Consider the following 17,004-nt stretch of genomic DNA (forward strand, 5'->3'; position numbering starts at 1 on the left):
ATATATTATTATTGTCATCATATCTTTATCATTAGTGTTTATATTATGCCTTTTTTATTGTTATTATAAATACAGTATTATCTTAATATTATTTTTATTAATGCAGTTTTTATTATTGTTATGTTGATGTAAATGAGAAAGGAATAACAAAGACAATGATTTCAAACAATTCAGTTTTGACATAGTTCGGCTTATTTATTTTGGTAATTACTGTATTTTGTATACACCAGTAAATGGGGTTGAAGATAAACATTGAGATATGACTTGCGAAAGAGTGTACAGTAGGCCATCCTAAAGGCCTGTTTACACTTCAACGATAATGATAACGATAAAAAATGCTAAAAGCAATTGTTCATATAGAAAATAAAATAAATAAGAGAAGTTTTTACACTAGTTCAATTCGATAACGATTTATCAGTTATGCGATAACAACATATTTTTACATATCAAATCAGATGACGTCATAATCATGGAAAAACATTAAAATCGTCGTAGTAGCAACGATTTTATCGTTTGTCCATGATTATGACGTCATCTGATTTGATTTGTTAAAATTTTTTGTTATTGTATACACGATAAATCGTAATCGAATCGTCCTAGTGTAAAATCTTCTCTTATTTATTTTGTTTTCTATATGAACAATCTCTTTTTAGCTTTTTAATCGTTATCGTTATCGTTGAAGTGTAAACAGGCCTTAAGCCTATCTATACTGTTCTTACCTGACCACGTCCACAACATGGTCCGTTGTGGCTGGATTGGTGGCGGTGGTGGTGGTACAGAATTGGTCTAGGCCCATGACTAGGGTACTTTTCATTGACGATATTCTTTGATTCCATTTTGCAATTTAACGGGCTAAATACAGTCTTTCCAATCATTTCAGTCTCAGCATATAATATAGGCCTAGCCTGGACTAAGAAACCAAACTTAGCTACGGCCTAGACCAAACCAGCAGGGTTGCCAGATAGTCGACAGCCTTCACGGCCAAACACACGCCATCTCACGGCCAAATAAAATTCAGCCAAACTTTTTTTCTATTTCGATTAGAAAACAACAGTGGGTACATAGGCCTATTCATTTGAAATACTACAAAATTTAACGAAAATCAGCGGTCATTCGTTTGAAATTGAAGAAATTCAAATGATATATACAGAACAATGTTAAAACTTTCACTGTTTTTCTTCTTTTAATTAATATATCACCATAAAATACATGCCCAGCTACATCATAATATTAATTACCGGTAGCCTAATGTTCTTTAGTTGCTGGCATGTAGGCCAGTTCAGGGGCGAATCCAGAGATATCCGAAAGGGGAAGGAGCCGGGGCCGAAAAAATGGGGGGGGGGGATGGGAAAGTTGGTCCGATCGAGATAACACCATCTTAGAGGAAATTTTGTTTTCTAGACGCCCGAAAACAACCTGATGCGTTTGGGCGATTAAATTTTTCTTTCTTTTTTTTTTTTTAATTATTAAGATTTATCTATAATTTGATTTAAATGTATTAAATATTAAGGTACATTGTAGTCGATCTATAGAAAAAATGTTAAGGGCCTGTTATTGGCAAATCCGTGGCTCTCTTTAATTAGAATTAATTAAGTTACATAGGCCTAGTTACAGTAGGTAACACAAACTGGAGTTAAAACCAACCTATGAAAACTTTAATAAATAGGCTACTTTTTATCTAAACTTTCTAAATTCGCCTCTGAATGTTATTGCCGCAGTACTTAAAGCAATAAATCAATGTTGCTATCAGAATTATTTTCTTCATTCGAAGAAGTCTCTGCAACACTTGAAATTGGAGGTGCCATCGGACCCGAATGATCACATCGAGCATTTATGGCGCTCTACATAAAGAACACTGCAGCACCTAGGGCTATACAATTCAAGTGGGCAATAATAAATTAATTAAAGTACAGTATTTAATTTATATTCAAAAGTAATTCAAAAGAGATAGAACCTCCACTAGGATGGAACATATACAAAGACACACAATATATGGTACAAACTTGCATTGAACTGTCGTCATAAAGCTTAAGGCCCCATTCCCGGCAACGAACCCATGTCAGAGAGAGAGAGAGAGGGGGGGGGGGGCTCTCTCCAGAGAAATACAATTCGTCAGACTATAAAGATAGATTAGGGGTCTAAATAGATATTCAAAATCTTTGATTGTTGGAGCTCTCCCATCCTCCGCAGATTCTGAGCGGCCTTAGCCCGCTCCCATTTGGTAACATCGCCACCCCAACCCCTCCAATGAAATCGCTCTCCCTCACGTCGAGCAAATCTTGGCGCCATCACTTTTGTATTGTGATGATGATTTTAACAAGCAAGAAATAAGGTCATCAATAGTCTTCTTTTGGCAAAATACTTAAATCAATCTTATGATTTCAATAACTGTGTTCTTAGTGTAGTGAGATCAAAATTAGAATTTGAAATGGCCAAAAGAGGCGTAACCATCCTTTTCCTGACCTTTTTCAACCAGCCTTACTTTAACGTTAACTTTAAGGCATATATCAGAAGTTGCTGGGAGGATACCCATCCAGGCATAGCTTTGGTACAGTACTTAACTTTGGATCATAATCCATAATCAGGAGCTAGGGGTGCGCGAGGAGCCCCTACCCCACCGACAAAAAAGCTCCCCCCACCCACGCCATTAAAATGACCGAAGCAAAAAAAAATTATGCTCAAGTATAGTAAAAAAAAAAATCAGTTCATCTTACCTTATTTTGCGACCTAGAGCCCCTCACTTATCATCAAACCTTAAACTAACTCAAAACTATTATCGAATTTGAATTACTGATTGATTAAATTTATTTTCAATCAAGCGCTGCAAACGAAAAGATAATTAAATGTGCAACAAACAATAATTAAAGGATAGCCACTAAAAGTAACTTATTTCCAGACTAATAATTAATTTCCTGACTAAATACATTATTTCATTATATTTTTAATGCATCAGGTTTGCAACTCAACACAGCCAGTCTCTTTAACTTTGATCCTGATGAGCTAAAAAAAAAAAACTTAGTTTGATTGGAGTGCGAACATTCCTCTATACATTGTTGTTAATTTTAAAGACCTTTAAATTGGCTTGTAATAAAATTTACTAACGATACCTAAAACGTCTTTAATGGCAATAATACCGACATTATAGTAAAAAGTGTTGAAATGTAAAACTGAATTCTACAACTAAAAAAAACTATGAAAAAATATTAATCAAATATATTTATTTTATTTGTTGAATTCAACAACAATTGAAAAAAGCCAGAGGATCCACTAATTAGTGTTAAATAAAACAAAACGACAGTAACTCCGAAAAGAGACAGAGACATTTTGAGATTCAACGTTTCGATCTATTTGATAATTTTCAAGAATACTAAATTAAAAAAAAGATTATTACACTTTTCCATTCAATATCAACATTTAACAAATCCATACAAACGTAAACACATCTAATGCATATCACTATGGATGGATGTATGAACTAACAATCTAAAACAAACACAGATATACAGATATGTAAGTTAACCCTGTACATAATATTTATATGTTTTTGGCCCTACTTGAGATGTGATGAAGTCCATACTAATTTTATACTCGTTGAACAATTACCATATTTTTCATATCAAAAACCTAGTAGCAGCTGATATGCTAACTATAAAAACATTATCGATTAACATTATCGATTATATATATTCACGATGAGAAAGAGGACAGAACGAAATATTCGTGTGCAATAAAATACTTATGTTCCTCCAATACGTCAACGGTGATTTTATCAATGTCATTATTATTATTATTATTATTATTATATATATATCTGTCTCTTATTTAACGTTAAAAATTACATATAGGCCTATTGGTTATGTTACGGCAATACAATGACTGATATAAAACATATTTTACAGTTTTAAAACATCAAAGCATGCTGCAAATAAAACAAAAAGAAAACACACATCAAACCATCTTAAATTCGTTTTATATTGACATACTACTAGTACCGTAACTCTTAGCAGCCTTCTTCAACACGGGATGCGGAAGACACTGACCAGGCCTACTAAAATACCAAAGTATGGAATGGATGTATGAATTTGTGTATGCAGGTGGTATGTATGTCGGTTTTATATAATATATATATAATACGTGACCGTAAATTACTCTGTGCCTAATTGTCCAGACATTGTACGTCAGGTCGTCGTTTCCGAATTTCTCTGACCACAATATCGCAGCGTTCTCTGCGGTCCAACACGGTAATCGGTGTGTACGGAATATTGAGTTCACGTAGAATTGCAATCATTGTCTCAGTATAAGCCATTAGCTCCTCCATTGTTGGCGCAAGTCTAATCCCATCTTCTTCAATACATTCTTTCTGGGGGTACACGGCAAATATAATTGAGTTTCTGTACCTGTAACAAACATAGGCCTACAATGTATAAATAATAATGTTAATAATAATATTTATTATTATCATTATTATTATTATTATTATTATTATTATTATTATTATCATTATATTATCATAATTAGAAAATTAATAACAAAAATAATATATCAATAAACAGTAATAATAATAGCAATAACAACAAGAATAATATTGCTCTGACCGCCATTAGGAGAATGATAAAAGATGACTTCTGTTGGCCTAAAGATTGGTGAAGGTTATCATAGTTAATGATCCATGTTTTATGTTAAATGATGAAGACTGGTTGGTTGATGGGAGAAAGCCAGGCAGTTTCCATTGCATTGCATCACTATTTAAAAAACATATTTTAAGATTAACTTGCTATATCAACTTGTGGAGTAAAGGTAAGAGTTAACAATAATCAAAATGTGACCGTTCTTTCGCAATTTAAGCAACTAAACCCGACAGGCTCATATACAGGTTACCATTCAATAACAATGAAGCAAACACAAGGTGCTGCCATGGTTCTCCGCGGTCTTCGATCATCGCCAATACCTTTATGGAAGAAAAATAACGAATTGCCTTCTACTAATAATACTTAATAGCACCAACCGAAATTACGTCGATGTTATACCTTTATGTCACAATAAAACCGTGATCATCTGGAGGAATTCCTACAATATCTAATGCACTATCATCTTTACTATGAAACAGAATTAGATTGATCTATCCGATTTTGGACGTACTTGTAATTAGCAACTCTCCAACGCACCACCGTATAGTTACACCGATCGTTATCCTTATCAACGTTCATTTCACCACCAGCAATCAAGCAATCTGCAAAACACTCCAAATAAAAGAGCTCCTCATTCTCAGTGACAAATCAAACCTGGAACAATAACTACAGCACATCCGATCTACTCTTGCTCTCGATGGATACCACCACTGTAAGATCAACCCCAACCCACCAGCCACTAACCCAGTTCAGGCCAGGGGTGTCTATAAAACGAAGACCGAAGACCCCTATTTTTTCTCTTTTATTTTGATGATAATAGGCCTACACCAGGCTATCACAAATTCAAAATTTCGAATTTTTTTGGGCGTCTTTTTGTGAAATTTTCAAGGGTCTTCGTTTTAATAACACCCTATGGGTGTCTACAAAATGAAGACCGAAGACCCGAAAAACGAAGACCTCCAATTATTTCTCAATAATCTTGTTGAAAGTATTTCAAAATCATCATAAACAGTTGCCAAGTACCTATTTCATTATTTCATCGGAATAAAATTAGGAATATCAAGAAATACTAAGGGTCTTCGTTTTATAGACACCCTATGGGTCTACAAAATGAAGACCGAAGACCCGAAAAACGAAGACCCACGGGTTTTTCTCTTTCTTAAAATGATACTACACCAGGCTGTCACAAAATCATAATTACGAGATTATTTTCATCACGATTGAAAGAGAAAATGTGGGTCTTCGTTTTTCGGGTCCCATATAGGGTGTCTATAAAACGAAGACCCTTAATTATCTCATCCATCCCATTTTGGTGCCACTACCAAATGACTGATGCTGCATATAGGCCCATGCGTCACTATACAACATTCCTACTGTTTATTTTAACATGAAACAAGTTTATGAATGAAATATTCAAGATTGTTGTAGGCCCCCAAAATACGGGTACCGCTATGCCAAGCCTTACTTTCGTTTAGAGAGTAGCAGCGCCACGACGCGCTTTGCCGCCAGCGCCGTGGGCGTACAACATTGGCTGCCGCTTTGGAACTGTAGTAATAAATAGTAAATCATTAAATTGATTGATAAATTCAGGCAATAATGTGCTAAAAAGACGAATACTATAGATATATACAAAGCATGAAGTGATTTAAAGACATTATTTTTATCACGATTGAGAGTAAAAAATATGGGTTTTCGTTTTTCGATACTTCGGTCTTTGTTTTGTAGACCCTTGATAATTTCACTAACGAAAGTTCAAATAGCCTCATAATTATGATTTTATGACAGCCTGGTGTAATATCATTTAAAAAAAAAAGAGAAACAAATGTGGGTTTTCATTTTTCGGGTCTTCGGTCTTCGTTTTGTAGACACTCTTGGGTGTCTATAACAGACGCCCAAAAAAATTCCTAATTTTGATTTTGTAATAGTCTGGTGTATTATCATCAAAATAAAAGAGAAAAAATAGGGGTCTTCGTTTTGGGGTCTTCGGTCTTCGTTTTATAGACACCCGTTCAGCCTGGACCATTCAAGACGGTAGTATTGCCTATACATGGCTCCATTTTCATCAAATTCAGCGCATTCGAAACTCAGCCAATATCAATGTTCACCACAGTTTACCGGTAGGCCTACTTAAACTTCAGGGAAACACACAAAGACAAACCATCACAGAATAATCACCCTAGGGTATACAGGATTCCGTGTGAATGTGACAAGTTCTATTAGGCCCCTAATTATGAGACCGGAGAGACCTCAACGCCAGACCCAAGGAACATCGAGGATGGAAGAGGAGAATACACCATTCATAAATTATTCTACACTCATACAAGGAAAATCATAACATTCATTGGCAGGAAAAGTTAATTGCTCCAGTGCCTACTTTGCATTGCACTTCAGACGCACGGGGAAGCAATAACATACAGTTCCGGAAGATATTCGATTCATATTAGTGATACAAGGCTGTCATTATTTAAGTTATTTTTTTCTACACTTCCATATTTCCCGCCAATTAAAGTATTGGATACAGTTTATTTGTTATATGTAATATTGTGAGTTAGTATTTCATTGTTATGGAATTGTAACCTGTAAGAGCCTGCCGGGTTTAGTCGCTTAAGATAGTATAATACCGAAATGCACACCATCGTGTCGGGATTAATGTCGAAATATTGAATCCCGACACGATGATGTGCATTTCAATACTTGGAGTATGTAGGGCCTATTATACTATCTTAGCCGTTTAAATTGCGAAAGAACGGTCACATTTTGCTTATTGTTAACCCATTTACTTGTTTGCAAAGTTAATGTTCACAGTTTACTACATAAGTTGGTACAGCAAGTTAAGCTTTATTATAAGATTTTTAAAATACAGTAGTAATAAATTACAATGGAAACTGCCTGGCTTCCTCCCTTGAATCAACCAGTCTTCACACTTTTCTTCGTTTTAACATAACAAATGTAATGAGCTGCTCCGCGTACTTTGCATTAAAATCGATGGAACATTCGCCCTCCTGCGGTTGCAGTAAAATTTGAACATTTTACTAAGTGGAGAAATAAAGGAAACAAGCGAACAAGAGCAGCGCCTTTATTATTTTTATATAGCGCCGCCGCGCGGTTGCAGTAAAATTGCTCTCCGTGTACCCACAATGCCTTTTGAACGGATGTTCCACTATATTGGGAAGCTGCTCACATCTAGATGTGTATAAGAGACAGCTTCAACACGGGATGCGGAAGACACTGACCAGGCCTACTAAAATACCAAAGTATGGAATGGATGTATGAATTTGTGTATGCAGGTGGTATGTATGTCGGTTTTATATAATATATATATAATACGTGACCGTAAATTACTCTGTGCCTAATTGTCCAGACATTGTACGTCAGGTCGTCGTTTCCGAATTTCGCGGATTCAGGAATTCGAAATAGAGTGGGCCATGGAAAGACTTTCAGATTTGGGGTCTAACACATCAGTCCCACCATAGTAGGGGCTGAGGTAAGAAAATGATTATAGCACCTAAAATGGCCAGAAATTTCACTCTCAAAGACATAAATTTGAATATAATTTTCTGTGTGTATTAAAACTATATATTTCTTGCTCTGATTTTTGTCATGGCGAACGGTGCGAAGGTCTAAGCTGCGCCTGCTGTATCAGGATTATTTCCAAACGAGAATAAAGTTTTATTGAAACCTAGAATGAAGATGAGTTTGTATGCCGTGAGTCATTGACAAGCGGTAGGGAAAAAACACTCAAATTCCTCAAAAAGCTTATATAAATACAGTTAAAAGTCGGGTTTTTTTTGTACGACAAATTAGGGGTGGGGGGCATAGTTGGAAACTGCTCTAATGGCAACAGCGGCGGAAGCGGGTGTGGGGGCAGGGGCCATTGGCCCTCCCACTTTTTCTACTGGGAGGGAAATATGAAGTCATATTACAGTGTCTTGATGCCTATAAAATAACTTTAAAAAATTCACCAAACTTCGAAAAATATGCGTAGCTTCCAGGGCGTATTCCATATTTGGTATTATTATATCCCATGATGCATTGCATGGTGAATAAAGTTTAGTTTCCATCTTGATTTCCAACCTGGTCTCTTGTGTGTTATTTCTATGTGCAATTAATAGTTGCATATCTTGGTTCATTAGAGTTTATACCTTGGACCCCCCACCGTTAGTAAGTAGTGGCATAACGAGCTCTCGGGGGACGCAGCCCTGGGTATGGGTCCCTTCTTAAACAATAACAGTGTTGTTATCGAAAATAACCATGGCTTGGACATGGAGAAAATATATCCCTTATTTTCTGGACTTTGTTTTCTTGTCTTCATTTTTCTGGCGAGAGGGATCAGCAGCTAACCCCCGCTGCTTCCGGGCGAAGGATTGAATGATTGTTTGATTCTTATTTATACTGTATTGCCAAAGCATCATTGGGAAAATCAATACATTCATGCTTATGCATGTCACCTATATGCACGGACACAAATGATGATTTATACTAGAGTCAAGAATTCGTTGCACGAAAATATTCATTTTAAAAATGAAAATAATGTGTGTAAAATATTATTTGATTTTTTTGACATTGCGTCTTTTCAGCCTTAACAATTATAAACCTGGATGGCGTGGATAATTTCTAGGGAGATTATCCACGCCGGAGAATTCGTGAGCGAAAATATTTTATTAATATACAAGGGGCCCCAACATTTTCTCAGGCACAAAGACTCGTCGTTACGCCACTGCTTGTAAGACGAGTACGGTACTGTATATTGGTTAGAAATTCCTAATGAAAAGTGCTGGTATTATTAAATTGCTTATTGTATTATATTATTGCATTAGGAAATTACTGAAATTAACAGACATTAGAAGGCTCGCGTTTGACAACTATAACAAAAATATATAGTAATTCTAGCTATACATGAATTCAGCCACTTTCATCTTCATCAGATACCTGATAGGCATGTTTATCTCCAGCAAGGAACAAAAACAGTGGCGTTTGTGGGGTTTGAAAGGCGTATTATTCGAATATTACATTCTGTAGAAATAAAAATTATTTTTCCGGCTAAATTTTTTTTTCTCTCACTAAGAGGTAGCCCTACACCGTCATCTCTTCCCTCCCACTGGCAGCGCCACTGTTTTGAAGTCAAATACGGGAAATTTAAAAAAAAATTATTTTAATAATTACTTGAAATTGTTCGAACACCTCTGGCCTGGTGTTTGGATCTCGATCTTCCAGCCCCAACTTGTGACTTCGAATTAGCCTCCTCGCAATCTCTTCCTCGAAGTGCAGTGGAATCTCCTTTGCAACATCCTGAATTATAGTAGTCTTTCCAGTACTGTGTGCGCCACACATAAACACACTCAAAATAGGCCGGCTTTCTTGCAACATAATATATCCTATTGTTGATCACTGGTGACAAAACTTCGGTTGTAGGCTTTTGCCTAATGTAGGCCTAATAAGCGTGTAGACAAACAATATTAGTTTCCAGGTCCCTTGATATGGCAGTAGAATTTTTATCTGATAAATTATCGTTTTACTAGGCCTACTGTAGATCTGTCGATGAATGAATACCTTGTTGAGATGATTTTACCACCAGTTGAAACAAACTACAGTAGGCCTGTCACTATCGATTATGTTTTGTCCTGAATAAACGACATTGTGAATTTATTTATGCATGGGAGTATGTATAAAGGATCAATGAATGATTTCATTGTACCATGGTGATTCATAACGAACAAAGGTTGGGAAATTCCCAATGATGAAAAAAAACCACAAACAAACAGCCGATGATTCGCAAAGCTGATTGGCTGACAACCCAAGTGATAAGGATGGAAGAAGAGTCCAACAACTGACTATTTGCTTTCATTTTCGTTTAATATATATCCTGTACAATTAATGTTAACAAAATATGATATGATATATCAATGAGTATTTAAACGCTGTGCTTCTTTTACATTACTTTGTGTTGTAGCCTAATCTACATATGCATACAGTATTTTGATTTTAGCTTTTAATGTTACTATCGATCAAAGCCTAATCCCAGATCATAGCCAAAGATCATTCCACCCATGCATTAAAATATAACATATTAAAATATAATAAGCTTAAAGAGTGGTCTTTTCAAACATTATCTTGGACTTCTAAAATACACATTTTTTTAAAGGAAATGGGAGGAAAAAAAAAAACAATAATGTAAACACATCACGTCGGGCAACCATAGACCCTCCAATAAAACACAACCTACGCGTTACGTATAGTTGTCTCAGATCCAATGTTACAAAATGGAACACGTTATAGACAATACCTAACGGTGCATCCAAATATTATGAAGTCAATTCACTATTTCGTCGGGGACACCGCTTTTTAAGAAGTATTCCAAGCCTAAAGCAGTCTGAGAATTTGCCCAAACACGGTGGGGCTGCCGGGTCATTTTAGTCCTGCTTTCGGGAAACTTGTCCTCTAGTCAGATAATTTTGGACTCCTACCCAAAATCGGAGACCATGGTCCTTTCGTTTGAGAATTTCTGGCTTCGCCACAGTATATACGTTTTCCTTAAATCGAATGTTAAAACATTATTCATTAGTATAAATTTCACTCCAAAAATTGACAAGGCCATTTTATCCTACGTTTTCGCTTTTATTTAAGCATAATCAGGAATAATGTCCTTGTCAATTTTTGGAGTGACCTTCATACTATTTGTACTTCAAATCACTGCACATCCTAATTATTCATTTGGCCTAATATTACACTGACGCTGTTTTATATGATCCACGACGATTTTGCATCGTTTACTTCGATCTAACACGGTTACCGGAATGTATTCAATTTTGAAATCCTTTAGGATCTGGATTAGTATTTCAGTGAATCGTGTAAGTTCATTCCAGACTGGTGTGATTCGCTTGCCGTCCACGTTCATACATTGTCTGTGAGGATACACCACAAATATACAAGAATTTTTGAACCTGTAAGTATGCAAAAAAAAAAAAAACACCACAATATTTACTCATGTTTTTAGCGTTTTCCAGGCATGAAGCATGGTTTCCATAAAATCTCTAACAAATGCAATCGGGGGAGGCTCTATGATTAATCACCAACCGACCAGCTGTCAGTCATAGTATGTCGCGATTTTATGGAATTAATCTTCAGCCTATTTTGGAACTATCACTTTAAAGTACTTATATGGGCTATTACAATGTTGTTATTTTGGATATGTGACATCCATAGATAAATTCAAACGTTATTCGCTTCCTTTTTAGGGAGTACATGACATAAAGTGTACAGCTTTGCTTAACACAGTGCAAAAGCAGTTGTGCTGTAAATATTGTCTAGAGCAAGCAGAATGGCTGTAAAATATTTGGTATGAATATTATGAAGAAAGAATAGGTCTAAATGTTTTTGTAAATGTAAAATTTCAAAAATATAAAAATGATTGTGGCATCACTTACATCAATTATCAGAATAGGCCTATATTTTCTTTTATTCTAAAATAATATATATATATATATATATATATATATATATATATATATACTGTATATATATATACCTGTCTCTTATACAACGATGTTTTCCATTTTGCACTTGTTATTTGCGCATGAGCAAGACACTCACATAGGTTTAGAAGAGGCGTTAGTCAAGGAATTTATTATAATTAAATTGTTTCGAGAAATTATTACTCAATATTTTGTCTCAAATTTAAATTTTAATAATAAACACGTAAAAGACCATTGTTCAGTAATTAACAGTGAACTGAATAATTGATTTACTGTTTGTTGCATCATTACAGGGTACATCGGTGCTCGGAGCTCCGGTTTTATGATGTCAGATGCATCACTCCACTGTGCTGCACTTTTGTTTATTTGTTTGTTTGTTTATTTATTTGAACGTACACTTTCGTTACACACAGAGTGGATACGTAGGCCTTTTGAAGTGAATACATTGGCCTACCGACAGGTCAAGAGTTTACCTTTGTATACACTCCTGCGTGATGGGTAATGCCAGTAGCGATTTTTTGGCCTCATCACCGAGATACAATGCTGCATACACGATCGGATCAATTCCTCTGTCTGCAATGTAATCTTCTCCATTATTTGCGTTTTGTCTGTCCACTTCACATTGGTTTTCCAAGATTAATCGCTTTACAAAAAACAGAGAATAATGGGCGTGTCAAATCAGGTCATTTTAGTACAGTACATAGACCCATTAGATAATTCATTCATTTCCCATTCTCAGTTTTAACTCTAGTAAAACTGCCTTATAATCAACCATCAAAAACATCTACTGGCCAAACGCAAAACATGGTGAATTTAGACAAATCTTCATTTTTGTAGGCTTATAGGGGCCTATGTTTTTGTAACAAATAAAAACACTTTATGTACATGGAGGTTAGTGAAACCATATGAATTTGTAGGTTGTAATTGAATTTTATGTAAAGCATTTATATTTTTATTAGTCAAAACGTTGCTTCGAAATGACATCAGCAATTCCTACTTCTACACTTACAGGCGTACGCCTAATAGTACTTTGTACTAGCACTGTATTGGCCTAATCCCGATAGACAAGAGTTGGCATGCATTATGCCTACCTGCAAGTTTTCGAACTCTCCTGGATAGTTTTTATAATCAATAGCTCTGTGTCTTTCTTCTGCACTCATTCTATCTAGTACATTTCTTGCTATCTCTGACTCTTGTTTGATGCCTTGTAGTTCCTTCCCGACATCGCCAAGCAGTGTCGTCTTACCTGTGCTATGTGCACCGCACAAGTAAACACGAAGTAACTGTTTGTGTTTCTCCATTAACTTTATAGAAATTAAACGATGTGACATCAAGTAATTGCAAGGTTAAATACCTTAATTGGGTTTCTGAATGACAGATGGTCTGACCCAAATTAACATTAACAAAAATTGATGCGCCGACGTTCTACAGTTTGGGAAATCCCGAACGACGTCATATACAGTGAATAGCAACAATGGAAACTCAACGGTCAAAAATATCGGACAGTACTGTATATTAAAACTAGAGACCGCTGCACAGGTTCTCGTCACATTAATCCCTCGAAAAGAAATACGAGTAATACGTTTTGTCTGTTCAAACATATAATTGAATATTAATATTACCAATTTGAAATGTATCCAAAATGTGCATACAATGCAGTAATCAGGCGGATATAGTGATATGCTTAGGGAATGCCATTTCACGTCGGAAATGGGCGTATCACTACATTTCAATGAAGTATAAATGTATACAGTATTTTCAATGAAAATTCCAACCTGTTACACCATGTCTGTCAGGCAACTGCTGGCTGATGGCCTCCTCAAACTCTATTACGGTCTATTCTTTGCCAGATTTGCCTTGTTCACACCAGGCTAATGAAAAGGATCACTCCAGCTCTAGTTTGGTCTTTCTCTTTTTTTTCCGTTTTTTTTTTAAATACTGATAATACACTTTAAATAATAGGGCTGTGCCAATCCCAAAATTAAAACTGTTCACATCACAATAAAAATGTCCACACCACATTTTACAATTCACAACGATTATCTTCCTATCAAAATTGAATATATTTATTTACTTCAACATTTACTATTTTGATAATTGTTATCTTTAGGTTTAAGGAGTGAGGTCCCTAAAGTCATGAGAAAAACTTGAAATGCCAAGATTTGAACCTAGAACATCAGAATTGGAAAACAAACATCTTTACCACACAACGATACAGCATCACTGTATCTCATCTTAATTATGTAAGAATGAACTTTATTATTATTATTATTATTATCATTATTATTATTATTATTATTATTATTATTATTATTATTATAATTATATTTTATTTATTAAAATCAACAAGAGAAAGCAACAGAAATATACAAAGCAGTACAGTACAGTACCTGCAATGCACGTTTGTATTTGAAGTGGAAAAGCAGAATATTTGACCTTTGACATATAGTATTGACATATAGTAGACCTGAGTGGTTATTGTGATGGTGTTAACAACAATTAAGTGTTGTGTGAACAACCACTGAGGCTTACTATAGACATGGAGGAAATATAATATATACAATATATATCCTCCATGCTATAGACAAATAGCTACAAACTAATAAAGCAAAGAACATCAGTCAAAGTAATGGAATGAGAATTATTTAATTTCCACAAATATGATTCATTTAATTTTAAGAGAAAATATATTAATGATCATGGTAGCATTTTCATTTTTTTTTTCATTTTCAAAAGGCATTTATTTACTTCCATAGGACACACAAAATATACAACTCAAGATTGTATGATTCAAGAAAAAGACGAAAACAAGCTATGGAAGAAGGCATGATCCCGAGAAGATAAAGATCATGTGTTGGGCATTGCCTTAAAAGAAATAAACAAACAAATGAGTAAATAAATAACAACAGTTTCCATTCATTATGCCTATTCTTACCCCCTCCCCCACCCTCAAGAAATGATTTGGAAAAGTCCAGCTTGGCATCATACCGGTGGTCTATTTTATTTCAACTAAACAGTACTGTACAATATTAATAAATACTTGGAATACCAATTTTGCTGGTCAATATATGTCAGCTCTCTGCTACCTTGCAGGTTGTTTAGTCTTTCCCTTTGGTATCATATCAAAGCTTATCTTCACCTTAGCTTTTACATGTACAGTAGTATTTGCAATTCTTTGCTGTGTTGTGAATGATTCTCCTAGACCCTCAACTGGAAGAGGTATTGCGGATCCAGATGGGCCTTCCCATTCCTTTATATACTCCTCTGTGATCCTACTGGGTTGTCCGACAATTTGACCGAGGAGGATACCGATATCAGCAGCCTTCTGACGACAGTTGGCGACAGCATGCATACAGACTTGTTTCCTGAGGTTAGAAAATTTAAATTCATAATATTTATCGAAATGAATCATGTTACTGTAAGTCTACTGATAGCATGAACGTCACTCCAAAAATTGATAAGGCCATTTTTATTCAACGTTTTGCTTTTATTTAAGCATCATCAGAAATAATACTCTTTGTATTATATGTACTATTCCTGATGATGCTTAAATTAAAGTAAAACATTGAATAAAATGTTGTTACTGTATTATTAATTATCTTTTTTTTTTTACTCTGCAATCAAAGGAAGTTAATTTCTAATTTTATCATGTTATATTTTTTACCAATAAATTACTTTGACTTTAATTATTTAGTTTTATTTTAAATATGATATCATGTATTCACCTTAACTCCTCAATGCTCTGTGGTGTATGATGGAATTCAGGTTGCTGTACAACAACTGATTCATCCAACTTCTCTACGAGTAAATTTGTAACTGCCAAGCACTTCTCTAAATCGATGAACGTAACCAATAGCTCAGTATGCATTACATAGAGTCCGTCCTTTCTCCTTAATGAATCTGTTCTTGCAACATCTCCTTCCTATCAAGAAATTTCAGATTTTGAGTGGGAATAGATCAGTTAGTAGTAGAACTTACGTTATATATTTGCACCTCTATTTACTTGATTAAATGTTACTCAATTAATTATTTCAGTTTAGGTATGCATATTAATACTACTTTATGCAACTTTGGTAGAAATACCTATAAATGAATAATACTAGGCTTAGTTAGGCCAATGCCTTTAATTCTTTAATTTTACATTTCATTCCAAGCAAGTGTACAGTCGGTACTGAAGCTTAGGCCTAGGCCTACACCAATTTTGCATACACATCACATAGCTTTAAGTTTTAATTCTATCAAGTACTAGTAAGTAGCAAGCTTACCTTTACTTGAAATGTATGAAGAGTTTGAAGAATATAATCGGTTCGTCTTGCTACACTGTTTTTAGCGTCGGCAACGATCTGTTTTTGGCTGGAGACTATCACGGTAATAACAGCTCGATTCGGTGCCTGGCTGGCCTCTGCGGTGGCTGTAACCTCAATTTCACTTAATCTCGGCCTAGGCCTAACCCTATTGCTGCTTTCCAAGTCACTACACTGTGTATTTGGATCATCTAAGAAAGATGCATACACTCTAGATGGCTTAAATGACATGCTACGCAAGTGAAAACCAATATATGTTAATATAGACCTAGACTAACATCCATTACATTAGCAACACAACCCATTTCAAGCGAACCGCCATTTCACCGCCACTCTCCTGTTGATATTTCTCTTGTGTATTCTACTGTCAACTGATGCAAAACTTGCGTCGACTCATGTCAATTCGCGTCATTCTTCACAATGCTAAGTTAAGATAATTATAACTCCATGGTTAAGAGAAATCCGGGAAGGAATCATATTACCAACATCTCTAATATTTTAGGGTCTGGAGGGGAGGCGGGGCGCGGGAATACAACAATAATGATTAAATTAAAAATAAAGACACGTGGCGATGTCTCCTACGTAAACGTCAATATTTCC

General features: G+C 35.3%; 3 protein-coding genes across 4 annotated transcripts in view; all 3 read right to left on the minus strand.

Annotated features, from left to right (window-relative positions):
* The window catches only part of LOC117113881 (protein-glucosylgalactosylhydroxylysine glucosidase-like), a 10,035-nt gene extending 9,063 nt beyond the window's left edge, over positions 1–972 (minus strand). For both annotated transcript variants that reach the window (XM_033257349.1, XM_033257350.1), the window contains exon 1: positions 720–972. In XM_033257349.1, coding sequence (XP_033113240.1) covers positions 720–875 — 156 coding nt within the window. In that variant the 5' untranslated portion in view covers positions 876–972. The remainder of the gene's footprint in view (positions 1–719) is intronic.
* Positions 973–10,470: 9,498 nt separating this feature from the next.
* LOC117113908 lies at positions 10,471–13,592 on the minus strand. Its single transcript, XM_033257412.1, has 3 exons — positions 13,192–13,592; positions 12,574–12,743; positions 10,471–11,569 (listed from the first exon to the last, which is right to left on the minus strand). The coding sequence occupies exons 1-3, from the start codon at positions 13,429–13,431 to the stop codon at positions 11,332–11,334; spliced, it is 648 nt and encodes a 215-aa protein (XP_033113303.1). The 5' UTR covers positions 13,432–13,592; the 3' UTR covers positions 10,471–11,331.
* Positions 13,593–15,076: 1,484 nt separating this feature from the next.
* LOC117113939 (interleukin-1 receptor-associated kinase 1-binding protein 1-like) lies at positions 15,077–16,765 on the minus strand. The gene is made up of 3 exons (XM_033257452.1): positions 16,366–16,765; positions 15,826–16,022; positions 15,077–15,465 (listed from the first exon to the last, which is right to left on the minus strand). The coding sequence occupies exons 1-3, from the start codon at positions 16,633–16,635 to the stop codon at positions 15,183–15,185; spliced, it is 750 nt and encodes a 249-aa protein (XP_033113343.1). The 5' UTR covers positions 16,636–16,765; the 3' UTR covers positions 15,077–15,182.
* Between the last annotated feature and the right edge of the window lie 239 nt (positions 16,766–17,004).

The sequence above is a fragment of the Anneissia japonica genome, unplaced genomic scaffold (genome assembly GCF_011630105.1).
Source record: "Anneissia japonica isolate Jap-2015-1 unplaced genomic scaffold, ASM1163010v1 scaffold1417_len1240632_cov203, whole genome shotgun sequence".
NCBI lineage: Eukaryota > Metazoa > Echinodermata > Crinoidea > Comatulida > Comatulidae > Anneissia > Anneissia japonica.